Source organism: Stegostoma tigrinum, chromosome 9 (genome assembly GCF_030684315.1).
Source record: "Stegostoma tigrinum isolate sSteTig4 chromosome 9, sSteTig4.hap1, whole genome shotgun sequence".
NCBI classification, from domain to species: Eukaryota; Metazoa; Chordata; class Chondrichthyes; order Orectolobiformes; family Stegostomatidae; genus Stegostoma; species Stegostoma tigrinum.
In genome coordinates this window covers 38732837-38751662 of record NC_081362.1, presented here as the reverse complement: position 1 = coordinate 38751662, position 18826 = coordinate 38732837, and the positions used below count along the sequence as shown (strand labels likewise).

At 41.8% G+C, this 18826-nt stretch overlaps 1 protein-coding gene across 1 annotated transcript in view; it reads right to left on the bottom strand.

The window, feature by feature from the left end:
* LOC125454879 (ribosomal protein S6 kinase alpha-2) overlaps nucleotides 1–18826 on the bottom strand; it is a 427165-nt gene that overhangs the window by 396256 nt on the left and 12083 nt on the right. Inside the window, exon 3 of the mRNA XM_059648491.1 lies at nucleotides 13365–13412. Coding sequence (XP_059504474.1) covers nucleotides 13365–13412 — 48 coding nt within the window. The remainder of the gene's footprint in view (nucleotides 1–13364; nucleotides 13413–18826) is intronic.

Sequence of the window (18826 nt, the reverse complement as noted above, 5' to 3'; positions counted from 1 at the left end):
CATACAAGTTTAAATTTCTGTCGTCATGTCTGGGGCACAAGTGTTCAAAGAGACTTAGAGTCTCAAAGCAGTCAAACGATCTTTCCGCTAACTGTTTATTAACATTGATGAGGTATCACTTCGGGACAGTGACAGTGTTTCCCTAGTACATGAACTTAATGTATCTTCCCAGGATCCATCCGCTCCACTGCTGCTACTCCTTTGAGGTCCTTACTGTTGCCTGTCAACCAGCCAGTCCATATGGCTATTGAATAGTTGTTTTGTGGACTAGAAGATAGTGATGGTGAGAGAGATGCTAAGTTATGGACCAGCTGAACAGTGGGTTCTAGGTTTTCCCATGATGTTAAACTGAAGTTGCATCACAGCATCAAATCATGGTGTCCATAATTTTGTCAACTGTTAATGACCAGTGACCTCCAACTCTGTTATAATCCTAGCTAAAATAGTGAAATGTCAGAAACACCATGGCATCAGAGCAGCCACCACTCTGCTGTCACTTTAACTCCTCATCCATACCATTCCCACCAGGCAACCTGAGTTAGAATCAGGTAGCTTTCTGCAACATGTTTCAGGAGAGCAATACAGTGAACATCTCAAATACTTCCATAAAGAATGTGAAATAAATAAATGTGTTATTATTACTCACCCAACAGAAATAATCTTAGAGATAGTAGGAACTGCAGATATTGGAGAATCTGAGATAACAAAGTGCAGACTTGGATGAACACAGCACGCCCAGCAGCAGCAGATGAGCATTTTTCTGAAGAAAGATCTAGGCCCGAAACATTAGCTTTCCTGCTCCTCTGATACAGCTTGGCCTGCTGTGTTCAGCCAGCTGTACACCTTGTTATATCAGAAATAATCTGACAATCCTTCCTCTTGTGACATCGTAAGTGTACTCCCATCCTTAGTACTTGTTACTTACTTCTTAAGCACAATCTCATTAACCTCCCTTCAAAAATGGAAATTTGTTATGCTGAAAGCATGCTTAGTTGAATTTTAAAGTTTTAGGCATTTTCTAGCGGTGCTACATGGTTTACTATTAACCAACAGGCTGATTGAATGCACACAGACACTAACATATACATTCTAAACTACCTGCCAATCATTTTCTTCAGCTATACTTTTGGTGCACTACTCTCAGAAGGGAAGAACAAGATTCAAAACAGCCAAAATAAAATCACAATATTCTAATTATAGGTAAATTGCCATAAAAAACAAAAAAAAAATCCAACATGCAACTGATGTCCATTTCAAGCCCACCGACTCCCACAGCTACCTAGAATACACCTCCTCCCACCCACCCTCCTGCAAAAATTCCATCCCCTATTCCCAATTCCTCCGCCTCCGCTGCATCTGCTCCCACGATGAGGTATTCCACTCCCGTACATCCCAGATGTCCAAGTTCTTCAAGGACCGCAACTTTCCCCCCACAGTGGTCGAGAAATTCCTTGACTGCATCTCCCGCATTTCCCGCAACACATCCCTCACACCCCGCCCCCACCACAACCGCCCAAAGAGGATCCCCTTCGCTCTCACACACCACCCCACCAACCTCCGGATACAACGCATCATCCTCCAACACTTCCGCCATCGACAATCCGACCCCACCACACAAGACATTTTTCCATCCCCACACTTGTCTGCTTTCCGGAGAGACCACTATCTCCGTGTCTCCCTTATTTGCTCCACACTGCCCTCCAACCCCACCACACCCGGCACCTTCCCCTGCAACCGCAGGAAATGCTACACTTGCCCCCACACCTCCTCCCTCACCCCTATCCCAGGCCCCAAGATGACTTTCCACATTAAGCAGAGGTTCACCTGCACATCTGCCAATGTGGTATACTGCATCCACTGTACGCGGTGTGGCTTCCTCTACATTGGGGAAACCAAGCGGAGGCTTGGGGACCGCTTTGCAGAACACCTCCGCTCAGTTCGCAATAAACAACTGCACCTCCCAGTCGCAAACCATTTCCACTCCCCCTCCCATTCTTTAGATGACATGTCCATCATGGGCCTCCTGCAGTGCCACAATGATGCCACCCAAAGGTTGCAGGAACAGCAAATCATATTCCGCTTGGGAACGCTGCAGCCCAATGGTATCAATGTGGACTTCACCAGCTTCAAAATCTCCCCTTCCCCCACCACATCCCAAAACCAGCCCAGTTCGTCCCCTCCCCCCACTGCACCACACAACCAGCCCAGCTCTTCCCCTCCATCCACTGCATCCCAAAACCAGTCCAGCCTGTCTCTGCCTCCCTAACCTGTTCTTCCTCTCACCCATCCCTTCCTCCCACCCCAAGCCGCACCTCCATCTCCTACCCACTAACCTCATCCCACCTCCTTGACCTGTCCGTCTTCCCTGGACTGACCTATCCCCTCCCTACCTCCCCACCTATACTCTCCTCTCCACCTATCTTCTTTTCTCTCCATCTTCGGTCCACCTCCCCCTCTCTCCCTATTTATTCCAGAACCTTCACACCATCCCCCTCTCTGATGAAGGGTCTAGGCCCGAAACATCAGCTTTTGTGCTCCTGAGATGCTGCTTGGCCTGCTGTGTTCATCCAGCCTCACATTTTATTAACATGCAATTTGATATGTTTTAAATCAGCTTGGCGAAGATTAAATAACAAATATGTTGCAGCACATGTTATTTTATGAATCAATCCAGCTCTCAGCCATCTAACCACACTATCAGGAGGAGTTGTATGCAGTACTACTTTCAAATTTGACAGGGCCTGGAAAATGTTGAACATTGTGATGTTGACAAAGCAGGAGGAGAAGTGAGTGCAATAAATTGAAAGGGTACGCATAGCAAATAAAAAAGGAGCACTAAGTAGGTGGAGGAAGGACGCAGAATCGGTATTAATGAATAGCAGAAAATAAGCCAGCTTTGCTGAGAGCAAAGACATTCAAACAACACATGGGTTGAAGAGCAGGAAGTGAGAGTAATCAGGGGTATATCAGGGCCCAATAACTGGAGTCTAGGACTCTGGAGAGTCCCTGTGTTCATGTGCAGAGTAAGGGCAGGGCTGCTGTGCTCAGATCAGGTCAGGGGTGAGAATTGGGAGGTTGGGGGTGGGGGGAAGCAGGTGCATAGGACTGCTGTGTTCAGGTCAAGGATGGGGGCAGGGGATGGAGTAGGGCTGGAGATCAGGTCAGGCACCTGATTTTTGTCATTGCCCCAGCATCCATGAGGTACTTTTGGCCATCAACAAACAAGAAAATTGTATTTCGCCACAGTATGTCACCTCACAGCCCAGCATTTTCCTTACGCTACCATTCCTATCAAGATAGGCGTAAAGTAACAAAACATGCTAGGAACTGCAGTAGACATACCTAAAATTGAGATGACAACAACATGGTGAAACAGCATCATAGCCTCATAAGCATGTCAAAGAGCAGAAGCATCATACTTTAAACAGGGTTAAGTAATCCAACAACCAATGGTGCAGATCAAAGTTCTGTAGTCCTGCCATATCCAGCCAGAACCACCAAGTGCTTAATCCACCTTGGTCTCCTCCAGAAGTCAATGGGATCACAGGTACCAGTTTTCAGCCCATTTGATTCACTCCATGTGGTTTTAATAAATCACTGAGTGCACTTGGACACCAAAATTTGACAACATCCCAGCTGAAGCCGTGTCCCCCAGAAAGCTGTTACATTAATATTCAAATGTTTGCCCAACAACGTCCTGTTGACTAATAACAGAAGAAATCCATTCCAGCCAATTGACACACTCAATTAGCAAGGTAATACAGGATGTCTTCAGCAGTGCTATCAAGTGGCTTTTACTCAAAAATAGCCTGATCATCAATACTCAGTTTGTATTCTGCCAGAGCCACTCACCCCTTTTCATCATCACAGCCTTTCTCTAATTGCAGACAAAAGAGCTACATTCCAGAGGTGAGACGAGAATGTCCTTGAAGGCAGCATTTAATTAAATGTGATATTACGACGGAAAGTTGATATCAGTGGGACTCAGAGGGAAAGTTTTTTGACTTGTCTAGCCTGTCCACACGGCCTTTAAAAGGACAGCCTCAAAAATATATCCATTGTCACAGGGTGCATGAGGACTTAAATCCCTGAGTAAGAAAATAAGCCCTGAAAGATAAATGCACCTGAGGTGGGAGGAAACTTTCTTCAGCCAGGTAGAATAAGAGGGGAGATTCAGGACAGTAAGGTTGGTTCAGAGATTTTGGGAGATGAAAGGTTACATATCATGGAGTGGAATCCTCCCTTCCGTGAACAGACACGATCAATGGGAAGAAAGATGTGAAAATATGGTGAGAATGAAAGAAAAATCAGATTCCTGAGTTGAAGTAATATTACAGTGATTCTCCCCTTAAGGCTCAAACGGCAGTGTCGAATCTAACAACTGAGCGGCAGCTATTTTATTTCTGTGTGCTGCATCTCATTAAACCCCAGCTCACCCTATTTATATCTCATTCTTCTCCTCCCTTGAGAAATTAGCTATTGTGAATTCCTGACATGTAAATCAGAACAGGCATCTGGCAACTGCAGTTCACCAATTGTATGGCTCAGCCATCAAGTGACTGCTTCTTCTGAAGCATATCCCTGCATGGTCCACAGCCACCTTCTTCCCTTAGCCTTCATCTACGTAACTCAGCATCGGCAGACTACCAGCTCCACCACATCATCATGCCTGCCCTTGGAACAACTCACGTGCCACTTCCGGCCTTCAACACTCTACATTGGAATTTAAGGTCACTTATGACTCGCATGATTCCATTGCATTGCATGCAGAGACACCTGTGCATCTCATGTATTTGCACATAATGCTTTGTGCGCACATACATGCATGCATCTTATGTTTTTTTTTCTATGTGTTCACTCAATTTACCACTTATTTGGAAGCTACAATTTTTGATCTACTTCATGTTGCCTTCTTAGTGCCCATTTACGGACTTCAATACTGACTGGAAAGTAGTTGCCTTTGTATGGGTCATTTGTTCTCTTAACACACAGTGTCTTTAATGCTCAGTTGCAGTTTGTTTTGTTGCTTGCATTGCTTTCTCATGCAGAGAGACAGGCAGGCAGCTTGCGACTGTGGGGAGACTGTATTATCAATTCATCTGTCAAACAAGGGGTGGGTATAAATTTACATGCCACTATGTTTTGTCAATGACAGACCTATAGCACCTGCCACTAGTCAATGCAGCAAAGAAACAAAATGTGCTTCAAGCAAATAGCCGTGTGAAAGTGTCAAAAGGGAGAAGTCTTTAGTGCAGAGAAAGGACTACAATGAGTCAGGAATATTGCCACAGCCAGTCAAGAGGCTTAACCATGCTTGGTCAAGTACTTGTTTATACCAGATCCTGGGGCTCTGTGTGCTTGGTCCCAGCTGCCATTGGAATTGATCTGCAGATCTGACCATTCCTCAAGTCAAGTAGTCTGGGGATTACAGGTAGGTTAGTATAAGTCCAAGGGAGTCATTAGGTATGATGTAAGTGGATAGTAGAACCATTTGTGGTGATACAAGAGCAAGAGAGGTGATGAGGTGTTCTCAGTAAGTTGTAGGAGGCACAGTGGGCAAGGAAGGTTTGTAGCTTAGGAGAATGAGACGTGTTGAGGAGACATGATGCATGCTATCATGAGAGATACAGGCCATTAGCCTTGGTGAAAGGCGTGTGCAGTGGCACAGTTTGATTAGTGGCTCTGTAACCAAAGGCAGCAGAGAGAAGATGGTGACATTTTCCCTTGTAGAATGCAGATGATCATTGATCTCCCTGCTGCACTGCTGGACATCTTGCTAGGATACAGCACTGACCTAATCCGAGCCCAGGCTGGCTGTGTCTAGTGGAATGCTGGGAAAAGGAATGCATTCCTCTCCACCACACCCCTCCAGTCCAGCAAGACTTTCAGGTTCTTGTTTGTGAAGCAGGCTATTCAGCAAGCTTCCCTTTGCACTGGGCCCTGTTTTGATGTCTGGGGTTGAACACCTCAGAATGAAGCCCACTTCCAGTATTTAAAGTGGTGTGTAGCTGGGCGTTAAACATGACAGCGGCATGAAAACTGGAGAACCCACATTTACGCTTCTACAGCCATATGATTCACCTGAAGAAGCATTCAAGAGCCCAGATGCATTATCTGTGATGTGAAGAGTGGAAAACCAAATGAGAAAAATAATTTGATGGAGGAGATTGCAATGAACTTGCTCAAAGAAATATTAATTAAAAATGGGAAAATTCTCTCTGGGGAGGGGACATGGGAAAACTCTACTTATTGTGTGAGCTTGCTTTATGTGATAACCTTGTTGCCTCAACCACTGGAAAAATAATCTATTCATACTGAAGACTAAGCTCAATAACCTATTCATAGAATCTAAAAACCAAAGCCAATAACAATGCAAAAGTCTGTGAGGAACGGCACACCCTGAAAAACAAGAAATATAGGCATTGGGCCGATCATTTAGCCCTTTAAGCTTGTTTCATCATGAAATTAGTATATGGCTCCTTTGTATTTTAATCCATCTGGCTTAGTTTTATGACCTTTACAACTCTTGCCTAACCAAAATGTATCAACTTCAGTTTTTCATTTTTAATTCAGTTTATTGGCTTTGCCTCAACAGATCTCCAGAAAAGTGCAGTCCAAAGTATGAATACCCTTTCTTTGTTTTGCTCCTCAACATACTAGATCTCATTCTAAGATTATACCTCTTTGTTTGGATTTCTCAATCATTGGAAATTGATTATCTGATCTATGAAATTCTTTAATCATCTTAAACATCTCAATTAAATCACTCCTTAATCTTCTATACTCTATAATCTTCTATACTGCAATCAGTCCTCAATTTTAATCCTTTTAGCTCAGATATAATTCTGGTGAATTTGCACTGTACCTATTCCAGTACCAATATACTCTTCATGAGGAGAAGTGCCCATGACGTAATGCAGTCCTCCACTAAATGGGCTGTAACTAGATCTTTGGATCTGACAGCCACTATAACATCACGTTCTCTCTGCATTTCAGCTGCTTTAAAATAATGACCAACATTGCATTAAACTTACAAATTTATTTTTGTGCCTGTCCACTGGCCTTTCATGGTTTGTGTGGTTGGACCCCTCAATTTCTCATCCAGTTTCTCGCTTTATCACTATTTTTTACGAGTGGAAAAGAAGGATAGAGTGCCAGAAGTAGGAAGGAAATTAATAATTTCCCAACGAAATTAATAGTGCATTTGGAATAAGGACTGAATAAAATTAACATAAGACAAACATTGGTAATGAGAAAATTAATGGAATTAATGAGTGAGTAGAGAGATCTCGGTGTCCATGTACACAGATCCTTGAAAGTTGCCACCCAGGTTGACAGGGTTGTTAAGAAGGCATACAGTGTTTTAGCTTTTATTAATAGAGGGATCGAGTTCTGGAACCAAGAGGTTATGCTGCAGCTGTACAAAACTCTGGTGCGGCCGCACTTGGAGTATTGTGTACAGTTCTGGTCACCGCATTATAAGAAGGATGTAGAAGCTTTGGAAAGGGTGCAGAGGAGATTTACTAGGATGTTGCCTGGTATGGAGGGAAGGTCTTATGAGGAAAGGCTGAGGGACTTGAGGCTGTTTTCATTAGAGAGAAGAAGGTTGAGAGGTGACTTAATTGAGACATATAGAACAATCAGAGGGTTAGAGAGGGTGGATAGGGAGAGCCTTTTTCCTAGGATGGTGATGGCGAGCACGAGGGGGCATAGCTTTAAATTGAGGGGTGAAAGATACAGGACTGATGTCAGAGGTAGTTTCTTTACTCAGAGAGTAGTAAGGGTATGGAAGGCTTTGCCTGCAATGGTAGTAGATTCGCCAACTTTAAGTACATGTAAGTCGTCATTGGACAAGCATATGGACGTACATGGAATAGTGTAGGTTAGATGGGCTTCAGATTGGTATGGCAGGTCGGCACAACATCAGGGGCCGAAGGGCCTGTACTGTGCTGTAACGTTCTATGTTCTATGTTAAAGAGTAACAAATCCCTGAGACCTGAACGTTTTCATTGAGTGGTAATTTTAAATAGGGAAACACATTGTAATGCCCTAATATAATCTTTCATGGTTTCCTAGATACAGGAGTTATTCTTCTGGATTGCAAAATTGCAAATTTCACTGTGCTTTTTAAGAAGGGTGTAAGAGGAAAATTAGAGAATTATAGACCAATTACCTTGACATCTTTTGTGGGAAAACTGTTGGAATCCATAATCAGGAGTGGGGTAATTGAACACCTCAAAAATTTTCAGTAGATTGGTGAAAGCCAGCATGGATTCATGTTGTCATCCATGCCTGACAAACCACATTGAATTTTTTGAAGAGGGGACTCAGGTAGTGGACAGGGGATGTCTTTCAAAGTTATTAAATATGGACTTCCAGAAAACATCTGATAAGGTCCCACGTAAGAGACTGTTAACTAGTGCAGTAGTCCATTGAACTGAAAGCAAACTACTGACATGGCTGGAAATTGATCAAATGGCATATGACAGAACAGGAATAATGGGTAGGTACTCAAATTGGCAGGATGTGAAGAGTGGTGTCCCATGAGGATCTGGGTTATGACCTCAATTATTCACATTATTTATTAACGACTCAGATAATAGCATAGAAAGTAATACATCCAAATTTGCTAATGGCATGAAGTTGGGTGGCATTATATTCAATTCCAGTGCAACATTGAGTTATAGAAAATTGTGCTATTGAAATAACAGGGCCTATGGGAAAAGTGGAGTTAGGGGCAGACCATCAAAACATATTACTTAAAATTCTTCCTCACCATTCTGCTATAAGTATTGGCATCATGCTCGTCACTTGTGACAGCCTTGTCACTTATAATCAAATAAAATGTATTCACATGCAACATAGTGTGCATCATAGCCTAGACTATTGCTGATCTGATCTGACTTTCCATTGGCACAGACTTCTGGATAAATTTTCAGTTAACTGAAGTGGAGGAACCTGATCTTTCCTTCCTATGCAGCCCATTGACATTGAAATTAATGGTAGGATTAAAAACCCATTACAAACCTGAGTAACATTGTATTCAAAATGGTGCTGGAAATGAGCAGGTTGTAACACAGGCAATGTTTGGTATAAATGATCTTCTTGAGCAAATTCAGAAGATCTTAAATATTAAATATTTAACAAAATGTAGGCAAGAAATACTGCACACATAGGTGCATGTTTTAACTGTAGTCACTATGTTAAACTATACTTTTCTTTGCATTTAAGGTATTCAGCACAAACTCTTTCAGACTAAGAGTTATACATATTTTCCTAATTAGGTGGTTATTCTCTGCACTATTATATTCGAGGTTTATTACCTTTTTCACATTAAGCTTATCATGACTTACTTTGAACCTTTACACCATAGAATCCCTACAGTGTGGAAACAGGGCCCTTGGTCCGACAAGTCCACACTGACCCTCAAAGCATCCACTCAGACCCTATCATCTGAATCTACACATCCCTGAGCACTACAGACAATTTTAGCACAGCTAATCCACCTAGCCTGCACATCTTTGGATCGTGGGAGGAAACTGAAGCGCCCGAAGGAAACCTACGCAAACACAGGGAGAATGTGCAAACTCAACACAGACAGTTGCCAGAGGGTGGAATTGAGCCCAGGCCCCTAGTGCTGTGAGGCAGCAGTGCTAACTGCTGAGCCACCGTGCTGCCCATCTGTGAGGATTGAAAAAAAGAAATATACCTTTGACAAAGCCCACGAGGTTGATGTGTGCTTGATGGAATCGCATGATAGCCAACACAAGTACACAGTTTAGAAATACCATTTCCCTTATCGTCAATCACATTATAGCCTATTTGCCTTGCTGGAACACACATTATAGCAGAACCCCCTGTACAAGGATGCAGGCGTCAATATTGCAATTATATAAAGTTTGGTTAGACCCCATTTGGAGTAACGCTAGAGACCTGGCAGCAAACCTTAGGAAAGATAAAAATCAAAAAATACATCGACCTTGGAGGGAGAACAACATTGGGTTACAAGAATGCTACTGGGACTCCAGGGGTTAAGTAATGAGAAGAGATAGTAAAAATTAGGCCCATTTTATCTGGAATTTAGAAGTTAAGGGGTGATCTGATTGACGTCTTCAACATATTAACAGGAAAAGGATTGATAAAGATAAACTATTTCACGCATTGGGATTCTAGAAGTAGGGGAAATAGTCTGAGAATTAGGGCCAGACTGTTTAGGAGAGATGTTAGGAAGCACTTCTACTCACAAAGGGTGGTTAATACTTAGAGATCTCTTCCATAAACAGCAGTGGATCCTGAATCAGTAAGTACTTTAAATCCAAGATTGATAAATTTTTGTTAAGCGAAGCTATTGGGAGGTATGGGTCAGAGGCAGAAATATGGTGTTAGGCCACAGATCAGTCTTGTTCGCAATGAATGCTGAAATAGACTCAAGGAGCTGAATGGGCCACTTCTGTTCCTATGTTCTGAAAATATTCTGATCAATTTTTCTTAAATTCAAAAGTGAATCATAATGTCTCAAATTGAATGTCAGCAGCATCAGCCTTCATAATAAATCTATAAAGCTTACAGCACAGAATGTGGCCATTCAGAACATCATATTTGTGCAAGTTCTTTGAAAGGGCAGTCAAGCTTAATCTCGTATCTCCGTTTTTATCTGTAACATTGGAGCTTCTTATCCTCACAAATCCATGTCCAACTCCTTTTGAACCTTAATAATGGAACCAGTTTTCACCACTATTCTAGACCTTAAAACTCTGAGTGAAAAAAAGTCATTATTTTCCCACTAGATTATTTTTCTAATAACTTTTAGCCAGACCCAGCATCAATTTCCAGTGGTGCTGCTCTAAACCCGACTAGTAGCATCAATTATTGCCATGATTGCCTCCCAAGATGGAGGTGGAGGTTTTATCTTAAAACAGTTAATGCTTTTCTCAGAATTAAATTGCTGCAGGGCAAAAGGATTCTGGATAGATTCACCCACAATGTTTCAGCTGAGGATAGAGTGAAAGGGTATGTTATGTACCATGCACAATATAATATCCAGCCCAAAGGGTAACACCATTGGAGTGTGAAAAGTGGCTATCATAAGTGATACATTGGCTATGATTAGAAATTAGATTTTCTTGTGTTGAAATCTTAAAATAATTACTCGAGCTTAAAATAGTTTCTTTCTAACTCCAAACAACATGAGCCTGGGCTGACTGACATTCCTTCCAAAGAAAACTCTCCCATTCTAGGTATTGGAGTAAATCTAGGCATTCAGCTTATCATAGATTCCCTGCAGAGCGGGAGCCGGCCATTCAGCCCATTGAGTCCAGTCAACCCTCCAAACAACATCTCACACTGAGCCAACCCCCAACCCTATCCCTGTTACCCTGCAGTTCCCATGGCTAACCCACCTAGCCTGCACATCTCTGGACACCATGGACAATCCACCTAGCCTTCAGGCTATGAGAGGAAACCAGAGAACCCAAGAGGAAACCAAGGCAACACTCAGGGACAATATGCAAACTCTACACAGACAGTAGTCCAAGGGTAGAATTGAACTGGCTCCCTGGCACTGTGAGGCAGCAGAGCCAAACACTGCCTCTTGATGGACAAGCTGGTCATTTCCTGACTATTATTGTCTTAAGTCCTTTTGCATATGAATCTCACACATTATAACCCCTAGAAGATTATTAATACTCTCCTCCATTGAGCCAGACCTAGACTTCTCCAAAATAATATGTATACCAATCCATGCAATAAAATCCTACCTAAATATGAGCAGTTTTGTTAATTGCAAGTACTAAAGAAACCATGAAGTTTTGAACCAAAGTGAAAAATGTTGTTTTCTGTGGCATTAAAATGGATATTAGGTATAATTGACACAATTATATTCAATAGCTGCCTTCCATTATGGCACATAGTTATCAGTGAAGTAACTAAGAGACGTTATTGCCAGTTATAATGCTCATCACACCTTCAAATCTTCGAGCTGCTTTCCTTGTGATATAATGGCCAGTTTAATACTCTTGTAAAGATCACAAATCAGGACAGTTTATTCTTGGTAAAATTATTCAAATTCTGTTTTTCATCTGAGTTCTGACACATTGATAATCTCACTATGTAACTTGGTATTCAAACACGGAACAAGGTTTGTCACTTGTTTACTTGCTCCAAAAATAATGGCACTACATTATTCAAAGAAAGATGCAAAATTAGAATCTGCTATGACATGGTTGATGCAAACAGCAACGATACCTCAAAGGGAAATCTAGATAAATACCTGAGGGGAAAAGGAAGAGAAGGATATGCAGATTAGATTACCTGAAACAGGAATTGAAGAAAAATCAAATGTATCATGAACACCAGTGTTGAACAGACCCCTTCTTGTGGTACTTCCTGGCTTGAATGATGTTTTATTAAATTTTCTTCCTTAAGAATCAATCTTTTCAATAATTACAGCAACTTTTTCATATGGGAAGATAATTTCAAAACTGCAAGGCAAGTCTCAGTGGGTAACCTGCATTCACTGAGAATATAAATAGCACAATGATAATGCATTATCAGAATAAATGGTTCTGCCAAAGATTAAGTAAATAATTTGTTCTGTTATGCTGCTGACAAACATTTGATAATTATGTTAGTAACACCCTGCAACAGAGAACAATGACTTAGCAACAGGAGTAGGCTTTTTAGCCCCACCAGTCTGCAGTGGTGCATTTAGGTACATATGATATCATATTTAATTATTAAAACCAATGTAACACAATTATATAGATAAACATAAAATAATATTATAAATATAGTGGGTAGGAGGTAGAGGTACACATTCACAGCCACATTGCTAAAAGATAATAGAGTGGTAATAATGATGGACTCCAATTATCCAAATATTATTGTGATAGTCACACTGTAAAGAGTAGAAAGGATGAAGAACTTCTGAGAGAAGTACATATCTGATCAGTATATCTACAGCACCGTGGTAGAAAACTGTGGTCAGAATCATTCTAGAGAATAGAGTGGGACAAGTGGAACATGTTTCGGTGGAAAAAAAATGGGAAATAGTGATCACAATATCAATAGGTTTTCTGCGTAATAGAAATTCCAAAGAACAATCAAATGTAAATGTACACAGCTGGAGGACAACAAATTGCAATGATATGAAAATGATTTTGCATTCAAACTAAATTACATATTGTTGAATCTGTAATCTTCTTTCAACTAGCAAAATCATAAAACTTTTAAAATGTAATATTAAAGTAACTCTTCGTATTGAAAAGTATTTTAAATGGGTCAGATCTTCTGATGGGAAGATAACCTTTGCAGCAGCACAGAAGGGAATTGTATGTCAGAGCCACGCGGAAGTCATTTCAAGTTACCTTTGTGCGAATTGCTCGGGATGCTGAAATTTCCCAAGTGTTTGGAACCTACCAAAAAAGTCAAAACTCCAAGTTAGAGTCAGAAACGTCAGAGGAAAGGCATGTAGTATAGGACCAACACCAATCTCACCAGCTTAAAGAGGCACTGCCAAAGCACAGTTTCATGGTGCCTGAAAATGCCTGAAAACGTTGAAAACGTTTTAGGATGTTTAAAGTTCACAGAGGGCCTGGGCAATCAATGTGGAGGGAAAATATCTTCATAATTCTGGCTTGCTGGAAAATTATTGCAATACCTTTCCAACTCAAGGGGAAGACCGTCTGATGTTTGAAATATCAACATGCTCAACCTACAATCAAATTTGACCTGAGTTGGTCTATTCGGCCTATTTTGCAGCTTCTAATATAATGCTACTTAAACTAATGTACGGTGTAGTGATTTTAATGAGGTCAGCCAGGTGGATGGATTGGGGCTGTCCAATCAGGGAAACCTGACTGATAGATCAGATCAGGAATGTCTTTCCTCCTCTAATTCTGTTTTGAGTTGATCCCTATCCTCTTCCTTCTCTATTGTTTTTCACATAAGCATTGCCCATATCAAGCTTCGCTTGTTACTGGCTCACTGGCCACATGGGCATTTTCCTGATGGTGGAAATCTTGAATAAATTTTTTGTGTAATAATGCAATGATGTCTTTACCAAGTCGCTGCACATATACCCATGCAACACAGGTGTTGTGGGGAAAATGAAAAGAACACAGCAAAGAAAAGAACAAGAGTGTCAGACATCCTGTTCACTCAGAGCTGGCTCTGAGGAAGCTGGATCAGTGTCAAGTACTGTACATGCGTAAATAAAAGGTGACTTGATGAAGGGGTACTGGCCTCTTTGGAATTATTTCAGTGGTGATGAGCACAGTCCTAAAGAAATTCACTTGCTACCATCATTTTTGTGTTAGATTAAGCATTTATGGCATCATGCCATTATTTGGGAAGCTTGATTCATCAGTTCTGCCAGAGACTGTGCCCAGCATGTGCAAAGCATGCTTTTTTTTTGTAGGCAAATGACATTGGAGCAGATAAAAGCAATGAGTAATTCTTCTGACATCATGTGGACACATGGCTTTTTCAGTTATTAGAAACCTAATGTTCCCTGAAGCACCAGATACTAAAATCTAACAGATTTAGTTCAGGAATATGACTATCTCAAATCTCCTCTAATTTGGAGAGACTGTCGGTTTTATTTGGCAATTCGAAAACCGGGAGAATCTATATTGGGATTTTTGACTAGGTTAAGATGACTGGCAGAGGCATGTGAACTTTGGTTTAACCCTGAATGAGATGCTGAGAGATCATATGATATGTGAGATTAATGACACAACCATATCAAATGCACCTGCAAAAATCCAAAATGGGAAGCAATGCATTGCCTCACTCAGATTAAATCCTGAACAGAGGGAGTTTAGGTCAGCCCACACAAAACCCCAAAACCACACCAAGCCTTGGCCAAACAGTTAACATTTTCTTCAGGATCCAGGCCGGCAAGCCACTGTGTTTGTTGCCAGTATGCATGACAGAAATGTGAAGGCTATTTAGGGAGCAATTGCTACAGGTACTGGATTGGTTTGTTCCACTGAGGCAAGCAAAGGATGGTATAGTGAAGGAATATTGGATGACAAGACGTGTGGAACGCTTAGTCAGGAGGAAGAAGGAAGCTTACTTAAGGTTGAGGAAGCAAGGATCAGACAGGGCTCTAGAGGGCTATAAGGTGGCCAGGAAGGAACTGAAGAATGGACTTAGGAGAGCTAGAAGGGAATATGAGAACACCTTGGCAAGTAGGATCAAGGAAAACCCCAAGGCTTTCTATACTTATGTGAGGAACAAGAGGATGGCCAGAGTGAGGGTAGGGCCAATCAGGGATAGTGGAGGGAACTTGTGTGCAGAGTCAGAGGAGGTAAGGGAGGTCCTTAATGAATACTTTTTTTCAATATTCACCATGAGAGGGACCTTGATGTTTATGAGGACAGCATGAAACAGGCAGAATTGCTTGAACAGGTTGATGTTAGGAAGGAGGGTGTACTAGTAATCTTGAAAAACATGAGGATGGATAAGTCCCCTGGGCCAGATGGGATATACCCAAATTTACCATGGGAAGAGAGGGATGACATTACTGCCCCTTTGGCAATGATCTTTGCGTCCTCAGAGTAGTGCCAGATGATTGGAGGGTGGTGAATATCATTCTCTTGTTCAAGAAAGGGAATAAGGATAATCCTGGAAATAGTAGACTGGTCAGTCTTACTTAGCTGGTGGGCAAATTATTGGAGAGGATTCTGAGAAATAGTATTTATGATTGTTTGGAAAAGCACAGTTTGATTAGAAATAGTCAGCATGGCTTTGCGAGGGGCAGGGCATGCCTCACAAGCCTTATTGAATTCTTTGAGAATGTGTCAAAACATATTGATGAAGACAGAGCAGTGGATGTGGTACATATGGATTTTAGCAAGGTATTTGATAAGGTTCCACATGGTAGGATCATTCAGAAAGTAAGGGGGCATGGGGTTCAGGGAAATTTGGCTGACTGGATACAAAACTGACTGTCCAATAGAAGACAGAGGGTGGTAGTAGATGGAAAGTATTTAACCTAGAGCTCGGTGACCAGCAGTGTTCCTCAGGGATCTGTTCTGGGACCTCTGCTCTTTGTGATCCTTATGAATGACTTGGATGAGGAAGTGGAAGGCCGGGTTTGTAAGTTTGCCAATGACCCGAATGTTGCTGGAGTTTTGGACAGCGTGGAGAGCAGTTGACAGGATGCAGAGCTGAGCATAGAAGTGGCAGATGGAATTCAGCCTAGAGAAGTGTCAAGCAATTCATTTTAGAAGGTCAAATTTGAATGCAGAATAAAGGGTTAATAGCAGGATTCTCGGCAGCGTGGAGGAAAAGAGGAATCTTGGAGTCCACGTCCACAGATCCTTCAAAGTTGTTACCCAAATTGATAGGGTTGTAAAGAAGGTGTATGGTATGTTGGCTTTCATTTGGAGAGGAACTGAGTTTAAGAGCAGTGAGGTTATGCTGCAGGTCTAGAAAATTCTGGTTAGATCACTCTTGGAATATTGTGTTCAGTTCTGGTCACCTCATTATAGGAAGGGTGTGGAAGCTTTAGAGAGAGGGCGCAGAGAGGAGATTTACAAGGATGCTGCCTGGACTGGAGGGCAGGTCTTACAAGGAAAGGTTGAGGGAGTTAGGGTTTTTTTCATTGGAGCGAAGAAGGATGAGAGGTGACTTGATAGAGGTATACAAAATGATGAAAGGCATAGATAGATTGGATAGCCAGAGACTTTTTCCCAGGGTGGAAATGACTATTATGAGGGGCATAAATTTAAGGTGATTGGAGGAAGGTATAGGGGAGATGTCAAAGCTAGGTTCTTCACACAGAGTGTTGGGCGTGTGGAATGTGCTGCCAGCAATGGTAGTGGAGTCAGATACTTTAGAGACTTTTAAGCGATTCTTGGATTGGCACATGGAGGATAGTAAAATGAAGGGTATGCAGGGTAGATTGATTTTAGTAGGATAATAGGTCGGCACAACATCATGGGCTGAAGGGCCTGTACAGTGCTGTTATGTTCTATGATCTATGTTCCACGTGGAGTTGAGACAGCAAAAGAACCCTTTTACATCTAAATGGAGCAGGTGAACTCATAGGCCGCTATCCAGGAGAATGTGCACCCTGAAAAGTCTACCTACATCTAGTTTAGAACAACTAAATTACTTAGCAACATCCAAATCAGAACCAATCAAAATAAATGTCTGGTTAAATGGTCCCGCGCTTCTAATGGCAGGCGATGCTGGTGCAGCAGTTTCAGAGATTGCAGAATCAACAAAAAAAAGCAAACAAACAGTCTTTGCTGCATGAAGAGGACAATGAACTTCTTCTGAGACACTCCAGGCACTAGAGGGAAGCTAGTACGTGCTACAAGCCGCCCATATCAGAGGCAGATTTGGAGGAAGCTGACCCAGTGCTAAAGCGCCCCAGGTGGAGCTACAACAAAGAAAAAACAAACCTAATTCCTCAGATTCAGAAAGGGAGGGTGTAGTGATTGTAACAAGATCAGCCAGATGATCCTCACAGAATAGGAGCTCGCTGATAGAGACTGTTAATTTAGTCCAAATCAGGGAGCCTGACTGATAGATAATAACAGAAGTGACAGACATCCCGTTCATTCTCATAGCTGGCTCCAAGGAAGCTGGATCAGTGTCAAGAACATAAATAAGGGGTGACTTGTTGAAGGGATACCAGCTTCTGTAGAGTTATTTCATATAGGGCCAGTGAAGCAGTGTTTGGACTGGATATAACTTGTACTTGAAGCTCCTGCAGTTCGCTCAATTTCAGAAAAGTTGTACTGAGATAATAACTAATCCAACCTATTGAAAACACGAAGTCAGCAAGATTAAAATTAATCAGAAAAGAGATTATGACCATTGTCAGGTTCATAATCAGCAAAAAAACCAAATTGAAGACAGAATGTGCTGAAAGAAACAGAGTCACAATCAAAAGGAATCAGAATCTCAGCCGATCTGCAAGCCAACAGTTCAATTACCAGCTTCAGTGCTATTGGTAATCTCCACTACAACAGCCAAAATGTTCAACTAAACACTATGTGAACAATTCACAGACTGAGCTGTATGTTTGTTTTTACCAAACTTTTATCCTTTGGTTTTACCTCTTATTCCAACATGTGTATAAATTCCAACAATTTGAGAGGGAGAATCGGATGTGTCAGTATTGCAGTTGAATAAAGGGAACTATGGAGCTATGAGGGAGGAGCTGGCCAAAGTTCAGTGGTACAATACCCTCGCAGGGATGGCAGTGGAACAACAATGGCAGGTATTTCTGGATATAATGCAGAAGGTGCAGGATCAGTCCATACCAAAGAGGAAGAAAGATCCTATGGGGAGGCAGGGGTGGCCGTGGCTGACAAGGCAAGTTAAGGACTGTATGAAGATAAAAGAGAAGAAGTATAACATAGCAAAGATGAGCAAGAAGCTGGAGGACTGGGAAACTTTTAAAGAGCAACAGAAGATAACTAAAAAGGCAATAAGCAGAGAAAAAATAAGGTACGAAGGCAAACTTGCCAAAAATATAAGGGAGCTTTTTTAGGTAGGTGAAAAGAAAATAAATGGTTAAGACTAAAATTGGGCCCTTGAAGACAGAAACGGATGAATTTATTATGGGGAACAAGGAAATGGCAGAAGAGTTAAATAGGTACTTTGGATCTGTCTTCACTAGGGAAGACACAAGCAATCTCCCAGATGTAATAGTGGCTGAAGGACCTAGGGTAATGGACGAACTGAAGGGTATTTATATTAGACAGGAAATGGTGTTGGATAGACTGTTAGGTCTGAAGGCTGATAAGTCCCCAGGACCTGATAGTCTGCATCTCAGGCTACTTAAGGAGGTGGCTCTAGAAATCGT